A 21383-nucleotide genomic window follows, 5' to 3' on the forward strand; every position below is an offset into this window, starting at 1 on the left:
CAGCATCTGTTATGGAAAGCTTTCTCAAATAAGCATTTCATGTGTAATGAAGGCCACAGAGCCTCTACTTTTTGAAACAAAATGCTTGATGAGCCAATTAATATAGTGATTGAACAAGTGAGGTCTCTATGAATGTGAAAATTGAGAAAAAGCTAGAGTAAGAGACAGTCGGGTGTGTACTATGCAAGAGGGCTGTTGTACATTGAAGTCGGAAGCTTTTACTTGAGAAATTTTCTGTCTTTAAAAATACTAAAAAATGGTGGAACTGTGCAGTAATAAGTCATGCCAGAATGGTTCCCAATATTTTTTTCAGTAATAAACAACTCAGCCATGATATGAATTCTTCAAGTGAGAAGCGAGACAAACTTTGCAACAACTGGTTGCACTGGAGGAAAAAAAAAGGCAGTAGCATTTTCTCTCTGTGTGGTAAACGGTGACATTATTTATAAATACCATTACTAAGCCTGAGGTTCTGAAGGGCCTGACACTACCCATTTCATCCAAAAAACTGAAGTATTCTGGACTCAAGAGAAAACTTGTCTTGATTGAAAAGGAATTATCACTAGAAAAACAAAACCAACATACTTTTCAGTGATGAACTAGAACCAAGAAAGTTCAGATGCACTTTTCTTTAGCTGGAGTATGAAGTCACAGGTGAGTTTAGTCTCAGTGGGAATATATGTTTCAAATTACATTTTTCTTCCCTCTTTTTTACAAAAGAGCTAGAACAGATGAGCAATGAGCAAGAACAAGAAAATGGTGATTACTAAAGCATGACAGGTGGTAATTGTGAGTCACTTATGCTGCTTCACTGTAAGTTGTATCAAAACATAACACAGGACATTTAGCCTGATTTCCTAAGGAAATACAATATATTTTATTTAAGTGACCGTTTGCTTTGCCCTCTCCTTTCCATTTCCATTATGCTTTGAAACTGTTAGTCAATTCCATAAAAAATTGGGGGAAAAGTACTTGAAAAAACTTCATTAAAAAAGCAGGAGGAGCAAGAGTCTGTTAAGTTTCTACTTAGGGAAGGGTTGCAAGTTGAATAAAACCTGACACCAGTGTGCCTACACAGGAGACAATTAGTGACCCAGCTCAAGCGAAGTTTGAATGAGCACTTACATCTTCTTAGGTACCAGATGACCTAACTGTAAATATGTGAAGAAACCCAGCAGTGCTCACAGCAGATGAAATTGTCAGCAGATTCTTTTTATTTCACTTCTGAAGATGCTGTTGAGCTGTCCCCCTTTTCAGAAGCTGTACAGAGATTACTTTCAGAAACAAGGAAGTTCTTAGATCTTGGCAAGTTAGTACAAAAATGTTCTCATTTTTTGCAAAAGACATTATTTTCTATGTATAATACTACATAGTAATACCTGGTATTCAGTATGGCAATTATGTATAGAACTGTTTTTCCCCATATAAAGAAGAAGCCTTTGTTATAATATGCTTTACACAGGTATTTCTCACTCATTAGCAGCTTTCCCAAATAACAGCCTTCATTTTTATATTTGGAATAAATGATGAATTGGCACATCTTTGTGCATTTTCCATAGTTTTTTTTAATTTGGTATCTTTAAAGGGGAGAATCACAGTGTAAGAAATGGACAAGTTAAATACAGTTGTTTAAATTATTAGTCGTTTGAAATTTCGCTTCTGGGAAGCTGTCCTGAGCTTATTAGGTTTTGTTGATCCATAATCTAGCCCCGTCTGAAGTAGAAAATACATTTTGTAACTGCCTATTAAGTTTTTCAGACGTGTTGTTAAATGGAGTGTAATCTCAAGAAGACTAATATTTGCTTTTCTGTGTAAGATCGGAATTATTGGTGGAACTGGCCTGGATGATCCAGATATCTTGGAAGGAAGAACGGAAAAATACGTTGATACTCCCTATGGCAAGGTCCGTATAACCTATTTTTTTATTACTGAGACTTTCTGCTGTTTTTAAATATGTTTGTATGCTTTAAGAATTTTCAGACTTTTAACGCATAAAGGAGGTACTGTCACAGGACTGTTTCCTTTTAGTTGCTATGTATGGCGTGATTCTTAGTTTGTAGAAACAAGGTGTTACAAAGACGATGTGTAAAGGGGACTATACCTCTTCTCACTTGTAGATTGGATGAATTTACAAACTTAGTTCTGAATCTGCAGTCAAGAGGGATAAACCCTCTTCTTCAAATTTGTGCCGTTGTATGACCTGTAGTGTGTGTCAGATCACTCCAGGAACTTTATGAACTGCAGAATACTGTCCTTTGAGGTATATGGGCCACCATTTTCCCTCTAACCACTGAATTATGCTTTACATACCAATGGTGTCCTTACAGTCATGCTCATAACCACATAATTTGAAACCAATTTGAAAATGACAAGAAAATATCTGGCATGTGGTAGCAAGAGCCATTTTATGGGTAAAAGCTTGCCAGAAAGCTCAGCACTGTGGTGTGTGATTAAAAATCTGAATCTGTGCCTCCACTGAAAATGGTTTAAGGAGTTTAAAAATGGCTTAAGAGTGTAAAGAGCAAGCAGAATTTGTGTGCACACCATTCAAGAAGGGGAAGGAGACAAAGATTACGAGAGGATAAAGCAAACAGGAAAATACATTTGACTTTACCACGACCCTTCAAAATCTGTTAACAAACTGCAAGAGAATGAAGGGAACTTGCCTCCTCCATTTTCTGTGCCCCACTCTCCGAACAGTAGCCAGCATTGGTCTGAAGTAGAATCCACTGGCTAAACCAAACCAGTTGCCACTGCATTCCCTACTTTTTGAGCGTTGTGGATGGTCACAGCCTGGCTGTGTCTGGAGACTGCTCACAAAGCAAAAAATAGCACCATGCCTGTAGCAGATATTAACTGAAGCCTTTCTATCCAGGAAGGATGAAAAGCTCTTCACCTCCCTCACAGGGGTCTGTTCAGTTCAGAGCTAAGGGCACAGTGGCAGCACAGTATTTGTGGGGCTGTTCTGTCACAGCGCTGGGATGCAACAGATTTGGGTGACTCAGATTCTAAAGTACAGTAGGTGGCCTACAGGATGGTTTAGTATTACTGAGAAGAGTAGGAGAATCTGCAGGATGGCTTCTTCACAAGGGGAGTGGAAAAATCTTCTACAGTCCCTTGGTCAGTGTGGAAGGCTTTTAAAATTTCATTTAGGAAGCACTTTTTCCTGTGTTCTTCACAGAATACAACATGAATAGGGGAAAATAAACCTCCGTTACCTGGTGTGGTTTATGGGAAACCTTGATCAATGGACTGACTGTGTCTGAGCTTCATATTATGCATTCAGCTTAGTCTCAACTTAAAGTTGTGAATATTCTGTCTCTGTGTATGAGGGGAGGGGTATAACTGAGATGTCACGGTAGGAAGCCAAGCGTAGATTCTAGATAGTGTGTTGAGTTGAACCAGGACTGTTAAGCTGACTTGGATGGAAAACTGCAACTTTGTGGAGCTTCTGTGTCTGTGAAAAGGAGCACAGCCAAACAGTGAGCTTTTGTCCTTACCACTGCTGGCCTGTCTTTCTTCTCTCTGTCTGTAGCTCTGAACTTCTAAGAACTCTGTCTGATGATTGTTTCATGTAGATTCACTCCTGCATAGAATTGTTTTAACTTCAGTGTTTGAATGCAGTTTTCGTCCTCATGGAGCAATTCTGCAGGGCTTAGAGCACGAGTTAAAGTGGCATAAAGTGCATTGAGTGGGTCGAGTTGATTGACTTCAACTGAAGCAGAAACAAACCTCATAAATTTAATGGGTATCATTAGGTGAATCAGTGTTTGCTTACTTTGCTGCTGAGACTTAGCATTCAGGAAGGTGTTACATAGCTTGCCTCTCTCATTGTGGAACAATGGAGATGAGAGATATTCGGCTATTGCCAAATAGGAAAGGGCAAATGAGAATTTTTTTTTTTAAGTGTACTTGGAAAAGTTTAGAAGTATGTGGTTTATGTTAGTATTTTTTTCTGAAGGTGTGTCTTGTTCTTGATCGTTACTGAAATAAAACCAAATAGGGAATTTTCTTCCATAAAGGTGCTTTTTTATAGAGCTCTGATATCAATGGAGAGAGAATCTGCCTCAAAGTTTAAGAAGTAAAGGGCTTAATCTAAATAAACTGTTCAGAACTTTGTGGTCTTTTAATTGCTGAGAGAATTAGAGAGGCAACAGGAAGCCTATTTAGTTCAAGCAGAACTAGGAAGAACGAAAATTAATGTCTGAATGCCAAAAAAAAAAGGCAAGGCATAGTTAAAAAATGTACATCCATTTAATTCTATACTGCAAAAATGCAAAGTGTACGATTATGCTTCCCTTAAATTTTGGTTTTTAATTCTTGAGTTTCTTGGCAAGGACATAGCTAAAAGACTTTTAGCTGAAAACCTTTCTGGTGGTTTTGTTCCTTGACACATACGACATTTGACAACAGCAAAATAGGTGTTTCGTTAATGCTGGGTTTGTATTTTTAGAAGCAGAATAATAACTTAGATTTTGTTCATACAGAGTCCTTGATTTGTCTTCTGTTTTGGCCTTTTTGAATCCTAACAATCATTTAATACCTAATCTTAGATCATATGGTAATGTGGGGATTTTTTTTTCAGGTGAAATATGGAAAAGTTTAAGGGAAACTAGTATGAGAATTTTTGCAATTCTCTATACTGGCATTTATCCTCCCATGATCTTTCAAGTTACAATAGTAATACAAGCAAAAATGCAGTAGATTAGTTTTTTAAAAAATAAATATATGCTTAAAGCTGTTAATATTCCAGCCTCCTTTTCTCCCCTGTCTATTTCCACCATTTTCATTGCATCAAAAATTTGGTATTCCATGGAAAATGCCCTAAAACCTTCTGGCATTCCATCTCCAGAGATGGAAAATATTGTTCTCTTATAGGATGAGGAGATGGCTTGCAACAGCATTTGTCTCCATAATTGAATTTTGAACCTACTAGTAAAACTTTATTCAGTAAATACTTTCAGTTGGATTGTTTTACTTTCTGAATGACAGAACTTGGTTCTGAATCACTTTTCCCCGAATCAGCAAAATGTCTTCCTGTTCTAGAAAATTATTTTAGGCGTCCCTCTCTTTTTGGTCATAGATATATCTGGCAAACAAGTGGGGCAAGGGGGATTCCACCTTGCAAAGGAGCTTTGTATACTTGCATCAGGAAAATCAGACTATATGACATAATACTCAAGCTCCTCTCTGCCTCCTCAAAGTGATTTACATATTTTGGTTCCTAAACAAGATTACAGGTTAAATGGAGGCTCGGGGAGCCTATGAGATACTATTCAATCTCAGGTTTTCCTTAGATTTTCATTTTGCTTGTTCAGGGTATTTTCTGTTCCAGCTTGCTTCTGAGGAAAGACCAAGGAAAAAATGAATTCTATAAGCATCACATGGACAATACTTCTTGCATATTTGTGTTGCAGACAAAGGGGATTTATTTCAGTCGTTTGTTACTGTCATAATTTAGGGTTAATTGCCCAGGGTTCTTTGCTTCCTTTTCTGTTTTGCAACACTGAGTAATATATATATCTGACCTGGATTTTGTGGAAGGGGGAAGTAGTTAAATATGTGTATGAATTGTTGATGTTTAACAACTTTTTCTTGGGCCTTTTATTAAATTCTGCTCTAAAATACTGTATTAAAGCTTTACATTCTGATTGTTCCATTGGATGTTTATATTATTTTATCAGCATTTCAAAGCTCCCGACCACAACTACAATAACAGTACAGAGGTACAGCACTGGAAAGAACTTGTGGGAGAAAGAGAGTAGAAGAGAAACATATACTGGCTCTGTTACATGGTTAACACAATTTGAAATTTCTGTTATCTTTCACTTCTTGTAACTTTGCACACACTGATTTATCCTTATCTCCTCTCTTTTAATGACCCATGATGCAGTATCTGCAAATTCTTAAACTCTCAGCTCATCATTTAGCAGTGCATTTTTCGTTCCAGATCTTTTTCTCTGCCACGTTTCTAGCAGTCATGTGCAAGAAAGTCATTCAAGCAGTCACTTGGAAGGTGCCCTAAATGTGTTTTGTAGAGAACTCTAAAGAAAAAGAAAACAAACCCTGAATGCTAATTACTGTGAAACATCATTCTTATGGCATGTTGTAACATCAAAATGCCTTGGCAACTAGACAGCAGGGCTTTTGGCATGTGTGAAATTTCATTCTTAAAGCCATGTCTGGTTCAGAAGAGTATATGTAAAGTAAGGTGAATAGATTAAACATTTAAATGTCAATAGGTTAATATTAAATGGGGACTTCTTTTAAAGGAAGACAGAATACACTGCAGTTCTAAAAATAAATTTTCTGGAACATTCCCTTTATTTAAAAAAAATGGTGAATCTGTGTCTGGCAGAATTTAAACCTAGGTGATTCAGTAAATTATGCTGCTTTGAAGATCTTTCACATTAAAAATGACCAGAAAGAGTTGTGCAATAGGGAATAAGAAGTGGTAGTTTTGTTAGAACTTAGTATCTCTAAGATGCAGCTATGTGGGACACACGTTACTTTATTCTAGATCTCTGCAGATTTTAATGTGTGTCATAGAATTAACAGGTATAAAACTAAATGACAATTGAAATCTCGCAGCTAGCATTAAAATACAAATAAAATTATATCAAGTAGCAGACAACAGAACAATTCTAAATCCAAATGCGCGAGTCTTTCCAGACACTAGCAAACTTGAACACAACCCACAGCACAGTTAATTTGTTGTGGTAGCATTTGGTGACCTGGGGGCTGCCCTGCGTGGGCAGCGTGACGGTCTACAGGGTAGGGCACGTGTCCCAGCTGGGCAGCTAAAACCAAAATGCTCTGGCTGGCTGGTAAGTCAGGAGGAGTGCACGTTCTTGTCATGTAGCTGTGAGAGGAGAGTGTGTGCTGTCTCCTGGTCCCTGGGCTGACTAAATACAACGCTGCTTCCACCACCAGCGTACCTGAAGTTCTCTCTCATATCACACTTCACTTTCCGAAAGCGGGACTCACAGCAGCAGGGAAGAGGGAGTTTGTCAGGAAACTGCGGGGGAGCGAAGGGTGGGTTGGAGGAGTCTAGAACATGAAGTGAGAGCTAGGGGGTCATGGCAGACAGGGGACAGAGAAAAGAATAGGGAGTGTTATGGAAAGGGAAAAATTAAATGTGATATCTGTTGGGAGGTGGCTTTTAGTAGGGAATGGCACCTGTTTAGCAAAAAGCAACCAAAGTTTACAGAAGGAGTGAGATGTGCTAAGCAATTTAAAGGCAACATTTACATCCTGCTATTTTCATGTATGTATAACACTGTTTCAAATACTGTTTCAAAGCATTTGAAAGTATTACTGTTTCAAACCCTAACATAAAGAGGTTGAAATATTGGTGTATGAACACAGAAAAATTGTGATAATCCTGGTGCCAAGTTTGATCTTCCCATTCCAGACTGTTACAAATCTGCCGTATCAAACTACTGGTTTATTCTGAGCTGAAGAAAATGTGAGACTACAGTGGTAACCAGCATTTCCTTTCATAACTATCCTGCTTATTTTTAAGTAGCAAATAAGGTTTCTGATGTGATTGTCAGGCTATAATTCATTCTTATTTGCTTGTTTTGCAGCCATCAGATGCCTTGATTTTGGGAAAGATAAAAAATGTGGACTGCGTGCTGTTGGCAAGGTAAACGAGCATTTTAAGGGGCTTTATATTATGTGTCTTAAAGTTCTCTCAAAAGTTTTTTCCTTTTACATTTGATTAACTGAATTTTTACTCTGATTTCATCTTGCTCTATGGAGTTGCTAGCAAAGTCCAGCAGAAGCCTGGATTTTTTCCTGAAGAAATTGGATGCTGCAGGGACTGAGAGTCTTAAAAATACCATTTAAGTTAGGAAAGAGAAATCCAGTCAGGGTGCTTCCCTGGTAAGAACTGACTGCTCTGGTGGTAGGTAGGTAGATAGGTGTTGTCTGGTAACCTCAGTAATCCATCTACTCCCTGTTTTTGCAAATTTCCTTTGTGAAACTTGAAAATTGCCTGTTTACAGATGAACCGTATCTCTGGTACCACGGTAGACTCTTCCAAATCATTCCCTTTAATTACTGAGTCCTCTGGCTGTTACCTTTATTGCTTAGGAGGCTGCATCCCACGTAGTTCACCCTCCCCGAGTTATTTTTATTCAGACATCTATTACCGTACTCAGAAGAGACTCTGGAAGCAAGATCTGCAGATGAGTGCGTGGCAATTTCACACTAATATAACTGGATGTCTAGGACCAGTGTACCACCAGACTAAATGTAAGACTGCTAACACAGTGCTCGGCATCTGGACAGCACGGGCAAAGCCAGATGCTGATAACAGGGTCCATCAGCAGTCCCAGAAAGTCAAGGTGATGAATCAAGTCCAGGATCCATTCAGGGAGTCCAGGCGGGAGCAGTAGGGGACAGGGCCAGAGGCAGGGTTGGAGACAATGCTGCAGCATGTGTTCAAAGTCCACCCATCAAACAGGTCTGGAGGTAAACTACAGCTTAGGTCTGAAGGCCATCCAGGAGACAGGGCTGGGAACAGGCACACCTGTGACACGGCTCAAGGCCAGGAGCGAGGGCTGGGGCCTGAGCTTGGAGGTGGGAGCACCTGGGCTCACAGGTACCAGGTATTTGTGTGGAGGCCCAGGGTGAGACTGACCAGGGCAACTGCAATCCAGTGGTACGCTCAGTGCCCTGATTCTTTTCATGCCAGTATTTTTCCATTAAGCTGCTGACTCTTGCCATCTCTGCAGCCACACTTCTGTCTGTGGTTTCACTTATCTTGCATGGACTTTGCTCATGCTTTTTATTACACATGGACAACATTTTTCTCATTTTCTCAAATGAAATGCTAAGCCAAATCTCATAGCTGTGTTGTATCAAAGTAGGCCTTGGGCTACAGATGGCTGAATAACTCAGCTGTGGTTTACGTTCTCACTGGGATTTATGACCATTCACATACGACCCCTGTGAGTTTACTTTTGGGGCTAAAGTACGTGCAACTTCACTTTGTGTTTTGGGAAAAATAACAGAGTTTCTTGTGAATGACCAATTAAAAAAAAAAAAAAAGCCTGTGTATTATAGAAGAGGAGTATGACAACTGCAACATTAAACAACAGATCTATGTGCCTTGTAGCATATCAGAAATGCTAGTGACAACATGGGAATCCTCCCTGACAGTGCTTGGTCATGTTGTATGCAACTCCCATTTCCCAGTTGATGAAGTTCTTAAGACCTTTTGGTCTCTGTGAAAGAATCAATTAGGAAATTAAGTTCCTCCTTTCCTCTTATGTGTTTGAAAATAATTTTCAAATGTGTTTAATCATTATGAGAGTGAGGTACCTCTGTAGTGATGACAGAGATAACATGAAAGCATGTGCTTGTAAGACTTTAGCTATTTCCTGTCTTAGTGAAAAAATATACTGTAACAGTGTAATGTCATTCTTCTGATTTATGAAAGCTGTCAGATCATTTTAAGAGCAAAGAGGAAAATGTGATGATTCTACTGTTTTCTTCGGAAACGTGACAACCTTCTTTCTGTTTTTAATTTCCTGTGATGTGCCACTCTTTTCTGGGTGAGAGGATACAAACAGCACTTCTGAGCATAAAGTTTGTAGAGGTGTATATAAATCTTACAAATATGTTGTAGTATATGGAAGATTTAATTTGATACACCTGGGTGTATCTGGTTTTCAGAATCGATGGAACTGAGTTAAAAAATTGGGAGAAAAGTGCTTTTTTGTACTCTTGAAAATGCTAAAATATATTTGGATTGTATTTTCAAGATTCTTTCACTACAGTCTTGAACATAAAAAATTTGCATTTCAAAAGAAAACTACACCACTACTTCTTAAATAGTGAGAGAACCTTAATACAGTTAGGAAAAGAGGGTACACTGGAGGTAGCTGAAATGGTGAGTTCCACTTCCAATGTCGTTACATTTTTCTGGAAGTCTCATTATCTGGGAGAAGGAAGGCAATTTCAGTCTGATTTATTTTACTCTCTTGCAACATGTATCTTTGCAGACATGGAAGACATCATACAATTATGCCATCGAATGTCAATTACCGTGCCAACATCTGGGCATTAAAAGAAGAAAATTGTTCACATGTTTTAGTGACTACTGCCTGTGGTTCATTACGAGAGGAAATACAACCTGGTGATCTTGTCATAATTGACCAATTCATTGACAGGTGAGTAACATTTGTTTTTAATTGTGTTCTTAGTTTTTTGGGGAAAAAGAAGAGACAAGTGGGGTTAAACCATATAATAATAAGTTAATGTTAAATTAAGTTTTTGTGAAATGAGTCGATAGCCTCAGTTCTTACGGCAAACAGTGAGATTCATACAAGAAGGCATGATAGGAAACAGGGATGAGATTACAAGTTCAGCTCTAACAGACATAGAAGTACCTAGGTTTGAAGAATGGCCTTGAATAAAGGAAAGTATAGCTCCTTGGGAAGAGTCTGAAGAGAAAAGTCTCAGATGTGGGGGAGGAATACAAGTTCAAATTACAAGCTCAAATAGCATTTTCTGAGAACTCTGTTCAGCTGCATATCCCACAAGAAAACACTTGGAAGGTACAGTTCTGCTTCCTGCAATCAGAACAGTAGAGTGAACAAGGAATTTCCAAGGAAATTTTGGATGCTGTATTTGCACTAGCATGGGCAGCTGAATCATAAAATGTCCTGAGTTGGAAGGGACCCACAAGGATCATCGAGTCCAACTCCTATGCCTGCATATGACAGCCCCACAGTTCACACCATGTGTCTGAGGGCGTTGTGCAGTCTCGTCTTGAACGCTGTCAGGCTTGGGGCCGTGACACCTCCCTGGGGAGCCTGTTCCAGTGCTCCACTACCCTCTGGGTGAACTACCTTTTCCTAATGTCCAACCTAAACCTCCCCTGGCACATCTTCCTGCCATCCCCTGTCATTGGTCGCGAAAGAGAAGAGATCGTCGCCTGCCCCTTCTCCTCCCCTTGTGAGGAAGCTGTAGACCGCGCTGAGATCTCCTGTTAGTCTCCTCCAGGGTGAACAAACCAAGTGACTTTAGCCACTCCTCATACAGCTTCCTCTCCAAACCCTTCACCAACTTCGTAGCCCTCTTATGGACACTCTTCAGTAGCTTTATATCTTCTTTACCCTGTGGTGCCCAGACCTGCACACAGTGCTCCAGGTGAGGTTGCACCAGTGCAGAGCAGAGCAGGACAATCACCTCCCTGCCTGGCTGGCAATGCTGTGCTTTATGCACCCAGGACATGGTTGGCTCATGTTCAACTTGCTGTCAGTCAGAACCCCCAGATCCCTCTCTGCAGAACTGCTTTCCAGCATCTCGTCCCCCAGTCTGTATGTACAGCCAGGATTGCCATGTCCCAGGTGCAAAATCTGGCACTTGCCCTTGTTGAACTTCATGCAGTTGGTGATTGCCCGGTTCTCCAGTTTGTCCAGATTCTTCTGCAGGGGCTCTCTGCCCTCGAGAGTATCAGCATCTCCTTCTAATTTTGTGTCATTGGTGAACTTAGTATTCCCTGAAGTCCCACATCTAAGTTATTTATGAAGACACTGAAGAGCACTGGCCCTAAAATGGATCCCTATGGAACCCCACTAGTGACTGGTCGCCAGCCTGACATAACCCCATTTGCTAGAACCCTTTGAGGCCGGCATGTCAGCCAATTGCTCACCCACCGCACTGTGTGTTTCCCCAGCTGTGTGCTGAACATCTTGTCCAGGAGGAGACTGTGAGAGACACTATCAAAGGCTTTACTGAAATCCAAAAAGATCACGTTGACAGGCCTCCCTTGGTCAGCTAGCTGTGTAAGCTTGTCACAGAAAGAAGTTTGTTAAACAGGACTTTTCCCACATGAACCCATGCTGGCTGGGACCAATGACTGCGTTGTTGTTCAAATGTTTTTCAATAACTCCCAGAACAATCTTCTCCATGATTTTGCCAGGATCAGAAGTGAAGCTGACAGGCCTGTAGTTCCCAGGGTCATCCCTGTTGCCCCTCTTGTAGATTGGGACAACGTTTGCCAGCTTCCACTCACCTGGGACCTCCCAGGAGAGTTAAGAACCATGGAGAGAGGTCTCGCTGTGACATCAGCCAGCTCTTTAAGCACTCTTGGACACAGATAAGACCACAGGCCATTCTAAGTTTTAAGAATCTGAAATGAGGTGGAGAGGTGTCAGAAAGCATAGTAGGAGCCAGGTAGGAAAATATATGCAGTAATAATGAGGCTCTAAGGAGAGAGATCAAATGCAACACAGTGGGAAAAGAGGAAGTTATTTTAAAATAAGGAGAGATGCTAACATTTCTTTATTTCTAAGAACCATAAGAAAGTAATTTTTTTCCAAAGTCTGTATACTCCAGTCAGTCCTCACTTCCTTGATTGATCAAACGAGAGGAGGGGGAAAGCTACATCTAAAGTTCACCAGCTACACAAGGTATTTGAAAAATATAGTTGCATTTTAAGAGGTAGATTTATTATTACTTCCTATAGGTGTACTGTATCTGGAAGTCTTATTTGCATATTTGACCCAATTTTAAGTGTTTGGAATGGTTTATGCAGCTTCTTTGTGTTTTTGTGGGGCTGCTGGCAACATTTCTTTGCCAACTGAACATTTATGCCTAGATTGTTCTCTGCAGTGCCGTGCTATTCAAGTTTTGACTTACTGATATTACAGCGTATCTAAATGACTACCCTGCAGGAGCAAGCCCTGTATAACCTGCTTCCTGTTATACTACAGTTGACTTATGGGTGGAGAGCAGCTGTATTGCTGACAATGGTTTGGTTTTTGGTTTTTGTTTGGTTGGTTGTTTGGGGTTTTTTTTTGTTTTGGTTGGTTGGTTGTTTTTTTTCCCCGAAGTCTAAAAGTATTTAGGCTGATTGTTTATACAGATGAAATCGTAATCACCCTTATTCTGCCAGTAGTATTTGGAAATGAGTAATTTTAGCATCAATATTGATTTAGGTAGGAAAGATGTTAAACATACTTGGGTACACAAGTTGGATGATTGTGAGTAAAGCGCCAGATATTGCAATAGCATCATCATCTAGCAGACTCCTACATAGATGAGAGGAGCCTAACTGTGCTAATCTGTGAATTGCTTCTGTGGTAAGGAGTAGCCTCTGGCCCAGAGACCCTGCAGTTTTAAATATGAAACAGTTTGACTGATTGCAGAGTTGTTATCTGCTACAAATGAGGCTTGGAAGTATGGAGTAACTAACTCTTGCAGAGGCCAGGCAGAAAGACATTAACAGAGCCAGGAAATTAACCCAGATATGAAATCTGAGACCATCTTTCATCCAAAATGTCGTTATCAAAATTAACAATTCATTTTGAAGCTACCTAATCTCTTTCCACAGCTTTAAATTTCCCAGGACTTGCCGGTCCGCATCATATCTCCTGAGACGGAAAGGAAATAATCATCTTGGTTAAGTTTGGGTTTTAAGAACATGTCCCTTTCCAGAAGAAAAAAACCCAATTGTTCTAGAACAAATCAATATATTTATCTGATGTGACAATGAGTGAAAGGACAGGGATTATTTATATTGCAGCAAAGAAGGAAAGTAGTGCCTTGGGTTGCATTAGTAGGGCTGTTGCCAGCAGGCTGAGGAAGGTGATCCTTCTCCTCTACTCAGCACTGATGAGGCCACACCTGGAATACTGTGTCCAGTGCTGGGTTCTCCAGTACAAGAGGGACATGGACATACTAGAGAGAGTCCAGCAAAGGGCCACAAAGATGCTGAAGGGACTGGAGCATCTCTGCTGTGAGGAAGGGCTGAGGGAGCTGAGAGTGTTCAGCCTGGAGAAGAGAAGGCTTAGGGGGGATCTCACCAATGTATGTGAATACCTGAAGGGAGGGTGCAAAGAAGATGGAGCCAGGCTCTTCCCAGTGGTGCCCAGTGACAGGTCCAGAGGCCATGGACACAGACTGAACCAGAGGTTCCCTCTGAATATCAGGAAACACTTGTTTACTGTGAGGGTGACTGAGCACTGAAACAGGTTGCCCAGAGAAGTGGTGGAGTCTCCCTGCTTGGAGGTGCTCAAGAGCTGCCTGGATGTGGTCCTGGGCAACCAGCTCTAGGTGGTCCTGCTTGAGCAGGAGATTGGGCCTTCTAACCTCAACCGTTCTCTGATCTGTGTCTTCATTTAGAGTTTAGTCAGATGGTCATGAGTAGTAACAGCATATCCCATGTACGAGCAGTGTTTCATTCAGGCAAGTAAGTTTTCATGTTGATATAGAAGAATGGGACTTGGCAGGGACTTGTTTCATGGCTTCAGGAAACCAAAAAGCTTTTCTGAAAAGTAAATGAGAATGTTTCCGTGTGGAAAACAATATATGTAACATTAATGTAAAAATCATTACTAGCTTGCCCTTTTAATTCAAGAAACTGACCAGTCATAATGGTCTATTTCATTTGACAATTTGATTTCTGTGATAAGTCTTTTTCCCTGATGATCTTTGCCAGTAGGTATTAGACTGCTGGTTCTTTACAGGTAGGGTCTGCATTTTTGCCTTTCACAGGGGTAGATGGTCTCTCCAAGTGATTGCATTATATATCATAAATTATTATGAAAACAGTGCTCCTGACAGGTAGGTATTTTCATGGGACAAAACAGATTGTTCACCAAACTCTGAAAAGATGCAGTTTTTCTAAAATACCTTCAAATGAAAGATCAGGGTCCTGCAAACAAACTGTGTCAACAGTGTTGGAAAGAAGGTACTGGCTAAACCTGCAAAAACAGTTGGTTATTTTTCTTGAAAAAAATACCCTGGCTTCTATATAGTGATTAGCCCGTGCCAGGTACTACATAAGAAAGAGGCTTGAGTCTAGGTGGGAAGGATTTACTCAAGCTACCATTAAAATCAGTGTCTTCTAGCTGTCCAGGTGCCTTTTAGTATCTGGGCTCTAGTTCTCAGGAAGGAGCACATCATAATTCTCATTTCAGGTAGGATGCAGGAAGATGGAATACTGAATGGGAAAAGAGCAAGGATTTAGCAGAAAGCTGTAGGCAGCAAGTGTAATTCGCCCCCCTTGGGCATTCACACTGTGGCATTGATGACAGGATCTCAATATATGGAGTTGTGTAGGACTTATGCCTAGTTTAGGGCATAGGTTTGACTTAGAGTGGGGAACCCTGAATAGGTGTGGCATTTCCAGACTTTCAACAGCTTAATTCTGCAGATCGTTAGCATTCCTAATAAGTGTTTTATTTCATATATAGAGTCTACTTTCTTCACACTTACCTATTAGTGTGTGTGTTTAAACAATAAAAGATACATTTTGTTGAGTACGTACCAAAATATTTACATGGTATTCTCCAAAAATAGCCACAGGAACTGGTATGGGCTCCCAATAGTTGGTTGCTTCTTTGAAACAAGTAACTAAAAAAATATGGATTTTTTTATTTTTTTGCCTTTGGCTTCTGTTAGTTTATTACAGCACTGTCACCTGGCTGGACTGGAGTAATTAGGAGCTTTTTAATACTTTGATTCACTGCTGATGGTTGCTAGGAAATGAAGAATAAGAAGGTAGGTAACTACTTACTTTAGATGACTCAGCTCAGTCAGAAGATGTGGAAAGTAGCTTCATAAAAGAAGTCCTGTAACAGCTGCAAACTTTATTGTTTGAATTCTTTGTGTCACATGCGCTACTACAATTATTACAGTATTGTTACACTCTGTAGAATTTTTCATGTGAGAATTTTCCGTCAACGTGCCTGAAGAAGAAGAACATACTGAAACTGCTTTTTATACAGTATATTCCAGTGTGACTTTTCATTTTGTTCTTTAATTACTAATAGCTTGTTGATAACTCAGCATTACTGGAAGAAGGGGGAGGGTAATGATGCAAGTGGAACAGGACCAGTTGTCACAGATGGAAATGATTGCTTGGTTCGTTCACTTATTTGAGTTGGATTTTTCTTCCAGTCATAGCCAACATTGCCAGAAAATCTTGTGTTACTGAGATAAAATGAAAGGCGCAAAAGCCACTTTACTGTCTGATTAAAAGGGTGGCTTTTGCTGCAGAGTGAGGAATACAAACTCTTGGCACACCTTCAAAGTTGCAGTACACACAACTTTGAATTTGAAAAAGCAGTAAGAGCAGGGCAGGCACATGAAAACTGCAACAATGCAAGGATTTGCTTGCACTATGAGCACCGCTGCCTTCTTGAGCTTGATACACCAGTGGTTATGCATGAAAACGTACATGTTGCATTCCCAGGGAAAGAATTCCCTTTTCTCCGGTACCACCATCCACTGTTTGGCACAGAGGCGGCATGAGGGTCTGGTGATTCTCCACAGAACCCTATGCAGCCCCTGCTCTTAGCTGCTTGCCTGTAGTTATCAGTCCAATGCTTTCAAGTGCTATTTGGATCATCCCTGTACCTTCCCTTCATGCTATCTTTGATCAGTCTGGATTGTGCGCTCTTAGTCTGAGTAGTGTGGCCAGTTTCTGGGCAGGCACTAGGGGAATCAGGAGAGCATGCGGACTTCTCCACATTTTAAACTGTGAGATCTAAGGAACAGGTTGTCTTTGAACAGTTAGCTGTTGAGTGGGGAAGGTCTTCAAACTTGTGTAATGAGAAGAGCCTTAGGCAGATACTGTCCTTTACTCTCTGGCTCTTAGTCTCTGTGAGAGTAGGGCAAGGAAAGTATCTATGATTCTGTAACCTTCGTTCTGTCTACAAGAGACACAGAGAAAGAGTATCGCAGTGGTGAAATTATGTGGTGCTGCACTGTACCTTGCAGACAGGTGAGTGGGACAGATGAGGATGGCCAACTCCTGGCTTGAGTAGCCAGGCTACAGAAATGAGTAGAGGCTAAAAGGCATTCCTCTCTGCCAGCCATTATTTCAGAGGCAGCAAGAATCAGAGATGAGTTCAAATCTGCCTTTGTTATCACCCTCAGCCTTGCAACTTACAGACACATCAGCTGGCCCCATATCAAATAGCTATGGGCTTTGCAAAGTTGCAGCATTCCGTGCGGAAGAGCAGTTGTTGCACTGAGCGCAAACACATTGTCCATTACTCAGAGCAGTTGTAGGTCTTACCGCTGTTACTTATTCCCATGCATGGTGCTAACCATAGTGGGATTTCTTTATTAGATCATACAGTGATGTGGATCTTCTGTCCAAAGAACATAGGGTATCTGAAAGTCAGAGATGAGTATTTCTACAAATGCGGTCTTTCCTCAGGGCTTTTCTGAGTGAAAGGGCCTGACTAACAACATCTGAAATACTATAATGCAGGAAATGGATTATTAATTTTCCCATTTCCTCCAATTATAAATAATTCATTAGCATACAGTGAAAAAAGCGTGTACAATGAGGTACATTCTGTTCGCAAGTCTTCAGTGTCCCACGAAGGAAAAATTAATATTAGTGTTTCAACCAATTTGAACAGCTGTATCCTGTTTTGCGGATGGTTTTAATTTGCTGGTCTCTTTTCCTGTTTTATAATCTCATCCTTAAGGCTACCTTATTGGTTGTTTTTCTGTTGTATGTTGTTGTTGTGTTGGTTGGTTTTTTGGGAGGTTGTTTGTTTGTTTTTTCTTCCAAATCTACATTCTAACACGTAACTTTTATTTAAAACCTTCTTCAAAATATTTACTGGTGACTTGGGTGAAGAACTGTTGTGAGCAGTATTACCAAGAGAATTTTTTTGTTTTAACTGTGGCTTGAATTTGTCTGTTGCCTTACAATACAATACGTGACACAGTGGGAGGAAGAAGGGAATGTCTCAAAGAATTTTGAGGCGTTTTGCTATCCAGTTGGCTGAATTAACTTGAGGCAGTGCATTTGAAGGTGAAGTATCATGGTAACGGTTCCAGTAGTTGTCAAAGTGGCATGCTGGGTGGTAGTTTCTGCAGCATGTTTGACTATTGCCATGCAAGAGAACAGTTCCTCAGTTGAAAGATGGGAGAAAAAGGGTTCTTCTACTTGCAAGCTGCCCATGCATGTGTGTAATCTTTCTGAGAATATGAAGACATCCTGTTCCAGAATTTTTATGGTTGAATTCACACCTTTCTTGTTAAGGAGATTGTTCATATAAATTCCCATCATTTCAATGTAGGGATGCAATTATATGAACAAGCTCTATCTTGAATAGCTGTATGGTAATTCAGACTTGATTCCTTCCCTTCCTGAAAGATTACTGTGCTCTTTTTTTCAGAGATTAATTGCCTGACTTAAATTTAGCTGATTTCTTTTGGGTAGAGTCACAGCATAATGTGGCTGTTTGTGTCATTTAGGAACAGATCAGCACTTCAGGGTCTTGTTAATAATATATTTTTCTGTAATTAATTTACAATGCACTGCTGGAGTAACAATTTTATACTCTTGAGTTCAATTCTGAAAGGTTTGTACAGAGGCAAAACAGGATTACAGGTGGTCGTTAATATCATGCTGGTATTTTTCTTCCCTCAAAAGAATGCTATGTTCTTGAATTTGTATAAATTTCTTGCTTTCTCTTCTGTTTTCTCCCTGTTCTTCTTCCTGAGCATGTTTTCTGCTTTTCTAGGACAACTAGAAGACATTGTACTTTATATGATGGGCAGCATTCCACACTTCCAGGAGTATGTCATATTCCAATGGCAGAGCCATTCTGCACCAAAACCAGAGAGGTTGGTGAACTCTGTAATAGTATTTAGAAATGTTATTTTTATGGCAGTTATTCATGGTATAGTAGTCTAATTATTCATTCTTAGAATACAGAGACACTCTTGCACCTCTTTATTCCTATTTCTCAGATATGTCATGATTTTAAGGAAAAATGTAGTATTTGGAAGGCATAGGAAGTAAAAGATCCTATGTCTATAGGAGCTGGTTTCCTAAGGGAGTTATACAGAAGATGTCAGTTAGCAACATAGATTCCTCCATGGTCAAAATCACACAACAAAAGGTCTTTATTTATCAGGTAACAAGCCAAGAGAGCAATAAAGTGGACAAAGCAGGAAGAAAGAATTAGGAATTAGTTCCTTTTTGTTCTGAATAAAACTGCACCTATGGTGTTGCCTGTGCAGTAGGTTATTAAACTGAGCAGGACAAAGCTGAATTGTGAAGCAGGTGGCTCAATCCATACCCAGAGCTTGTACAAATATTTGTAGTCCTGAGCTATTCTGCTCTTGTCACCAATTCACTTCAGTGTCATTATAGGCTATTTTTGTTAATTGTCCAAACACAGTGTGGTTTCAATATACCCACCAGCAGGTCCACAGCACTGCAAGTAGAACAGAGCTTAGAGTCAAGATGTTTTGCAATGAAGTAAAGACATTTGAAGTCTTGTTGGGAAACACATCACTACACATTATACATATGAGTGCTTTTGCCCTTCTTCCGTTGAGCAGCAAATCATGCAAAATACTTTGCATTTTTCATACAAATGCTTTCACTTGGTTTGAAAATAACAGGTAGAAGTTATTTTTTTTTTCCTGGAACTCTGCCTGAAAATCACTGGGATCATTTCAGCTTAGTTCATCCTAATTCAGGGGAATTTCATAATAAATGCAATAATAATAAAGCCAAAACTATTACTGAAATAGACTAATTAAGGAATTTTGCATGAAAACATCTGAAAACTTTATATTAATTTCCATTTGTGCAAGTATGTGAAAATTCTCTTTTATTTGGTTTATGCACTGTAAATTAAATGAGAATCTGAAAGGAGTTTTTCTTTTCTCTGACTGCAAACTTTTGCATAACATAGAATAACATTGAATAACATTTGGTTATTACTGCTTTCAGAAACTGGGCTGCACTGCAACATCTTATAGGAAGTAAAGCTAGAACTTTGTAAAGATATTCAGGGAAATACTGCTCAACTGTGGTTTAAGTCAAATCACAATTGAAGTTGTCTATTGATTAATTAACAAAGTGTAATTAACTGGCAATTGGTGAATCATAAATTAAGAATTAATATCAGGAATAAACCACATTATTAGGTGTGATTAATATTAGAAGCTGCTCCACCTGGCCTGTGTGAAGTTCAAGATGCTGACAAGGCAGCTTCTAGCAGTGTCAGAATACTTTTTCACTGCTGCTGTGTTAGGAAGGTCTCTCCTGTTCTGTCACAGTCTTTCATACTGCTTTTATACATCTTTTCAAGCTTTTCTGTTGATGGTCATTTTAAACACATGTCATCGTAGTTATTTTCCCCTTCCTACTCAGGATGGTTAATGGGCATCCTAGTCCCATTTACACATGCTGGTACACTCTTGTTCCTACTGTATCAACTGGTGTTACCCAGGCCATTTATCAAGAAAGACAGTTGTGATGATCCTGCCATATACAAAAGCCTAGCTGGAACTGTAAAGACCAATGTTAAGTACATAGTATATGTGAAGTGTACAGCTCATTCACTGGCATGGGAAAATGTGGTAATAATTTATCTAAAGATTCCTAGGGTACTCTTTGAAGTACATGCTTGTGAAGTTTTACTTTCAAAAAGTAAATTTCCTATTACTGTTCTCAACAGCTCAGCTCCACCCTGTGGTAATGTGGTGCTCAGCAGAGTGTTTTCACCACTCTGTTCTCAATGTGAGTACAGCCTAAATATTGTGCAAAAATTTCTGTTTTCCAGTCTTCTTGGTCTGCACTGTAAACAGTAATCCAATTGATATTAACAAGTAGTAAGACTATTAATTTCCCTTGCTGGATAAAGAAAGTGAAACTAATCCCTGGTTTGGACAGCTGTAGCCATATGAAGCTTGACTGCTTTGTATAAAGCAAATTTATTTTGTAAGTAAGTTTTCTGATGTGATGCAAAAGTAGTGCACCAGGGGAATTATTTCCTTGTCATGATATTGGCATGTTTTGCAGGTTCTTATTGAGACTGCCAAGAAGCTTGGCCTACAGTGTCATTCCAAAGGGACAATGATCACCATTGAAGGCCCACGTTTCAGTTCTCAAGCAGAAAGTTTGATGTTCCGCAGCTGGGGAGCTGATGTTATCAATATGACTACAGTGCCTGAAGTGATTCTTGCAAAAGAAGCTGGTATGAGTTATGCTAGTATTGCCATGGCAACAGATTATGACTGCTGGAAGGAACATGAAGAAGCAGTGAGTGATTTTTTTTTTTCTCTGGGTCTTACCCTGAGGGATCTGCTGAGAACCTGTAGGGTTTGATAAGAGATCACATACTGAATTAGATCTGTTCTTACTTACATCAGTATCACTGAGTTACTCCGGATAAGTAATTGTGAAAGAACAGAATCAATTGTTGCTACCTCATTCATTTTCATGAACTCACCTCACTACTAGCAAACCTTTTGTCTCCTCATGTCTGATTCAGGGGTTCTCTGTATATGAAGCTTATGAGCTTTGTGTGTGAGCTTGTCTTCCTCTAACTGTTTTGGTGTTTTTTCCTTTGCAGCTCTATGCAAAATGATGTATC

The 21383-nt window shown here is 39.8% G+C and overlaps 1 protein-coding gene across 3 annotated transcripts in view; it reads left to right on the forward strand.

Moving 5' to 3' along the window:
- Positions 1-21383, forward strand: part of MTAP (methylthioadenosine phosphorylase) — a 40898-nt gene that overhangs the window by 3149 nt on the left and 16366 nt on the right. For all 3 annotated transcript variants that reach the window (XM_065656789.1, XM_065656788.1, XM_065656787.1), the window contains exons 2-6: positions 1817-1903; positions 7590-7648; positions 10014-10181; positions 18513-18615; positions 20810-21049. In XM_065656789.1, coding sequence (XP_065512861.1) covers positions 1817-1903; positions 7590-7648; positions 10014-10181; positions 18513-18615; positions 20810-21049 — 657 coding nt within the window. The remainder of the gene's footprint in view (positions 1-1816; positions 1904-7589; positions 7649-10013; positions 10182-18512; positions 18616-20809; positions 21050-21383) is intronic.

The sequence above is a fragment of the Caloenas nicobarica genome, chromosome Z, assembly GCF_036013445.1.
Source record: "Caloenas nicobarica isolate bCalNic1 chromosome Z, bCalNic1.hap1, whole genome shotgun sequence".
Lineage (NCBI taxonomy): Eukaryota > Metazoa > Chordata > Aves > Columbiformes > Columbidae > Caloenas > Caloenas nicobarica.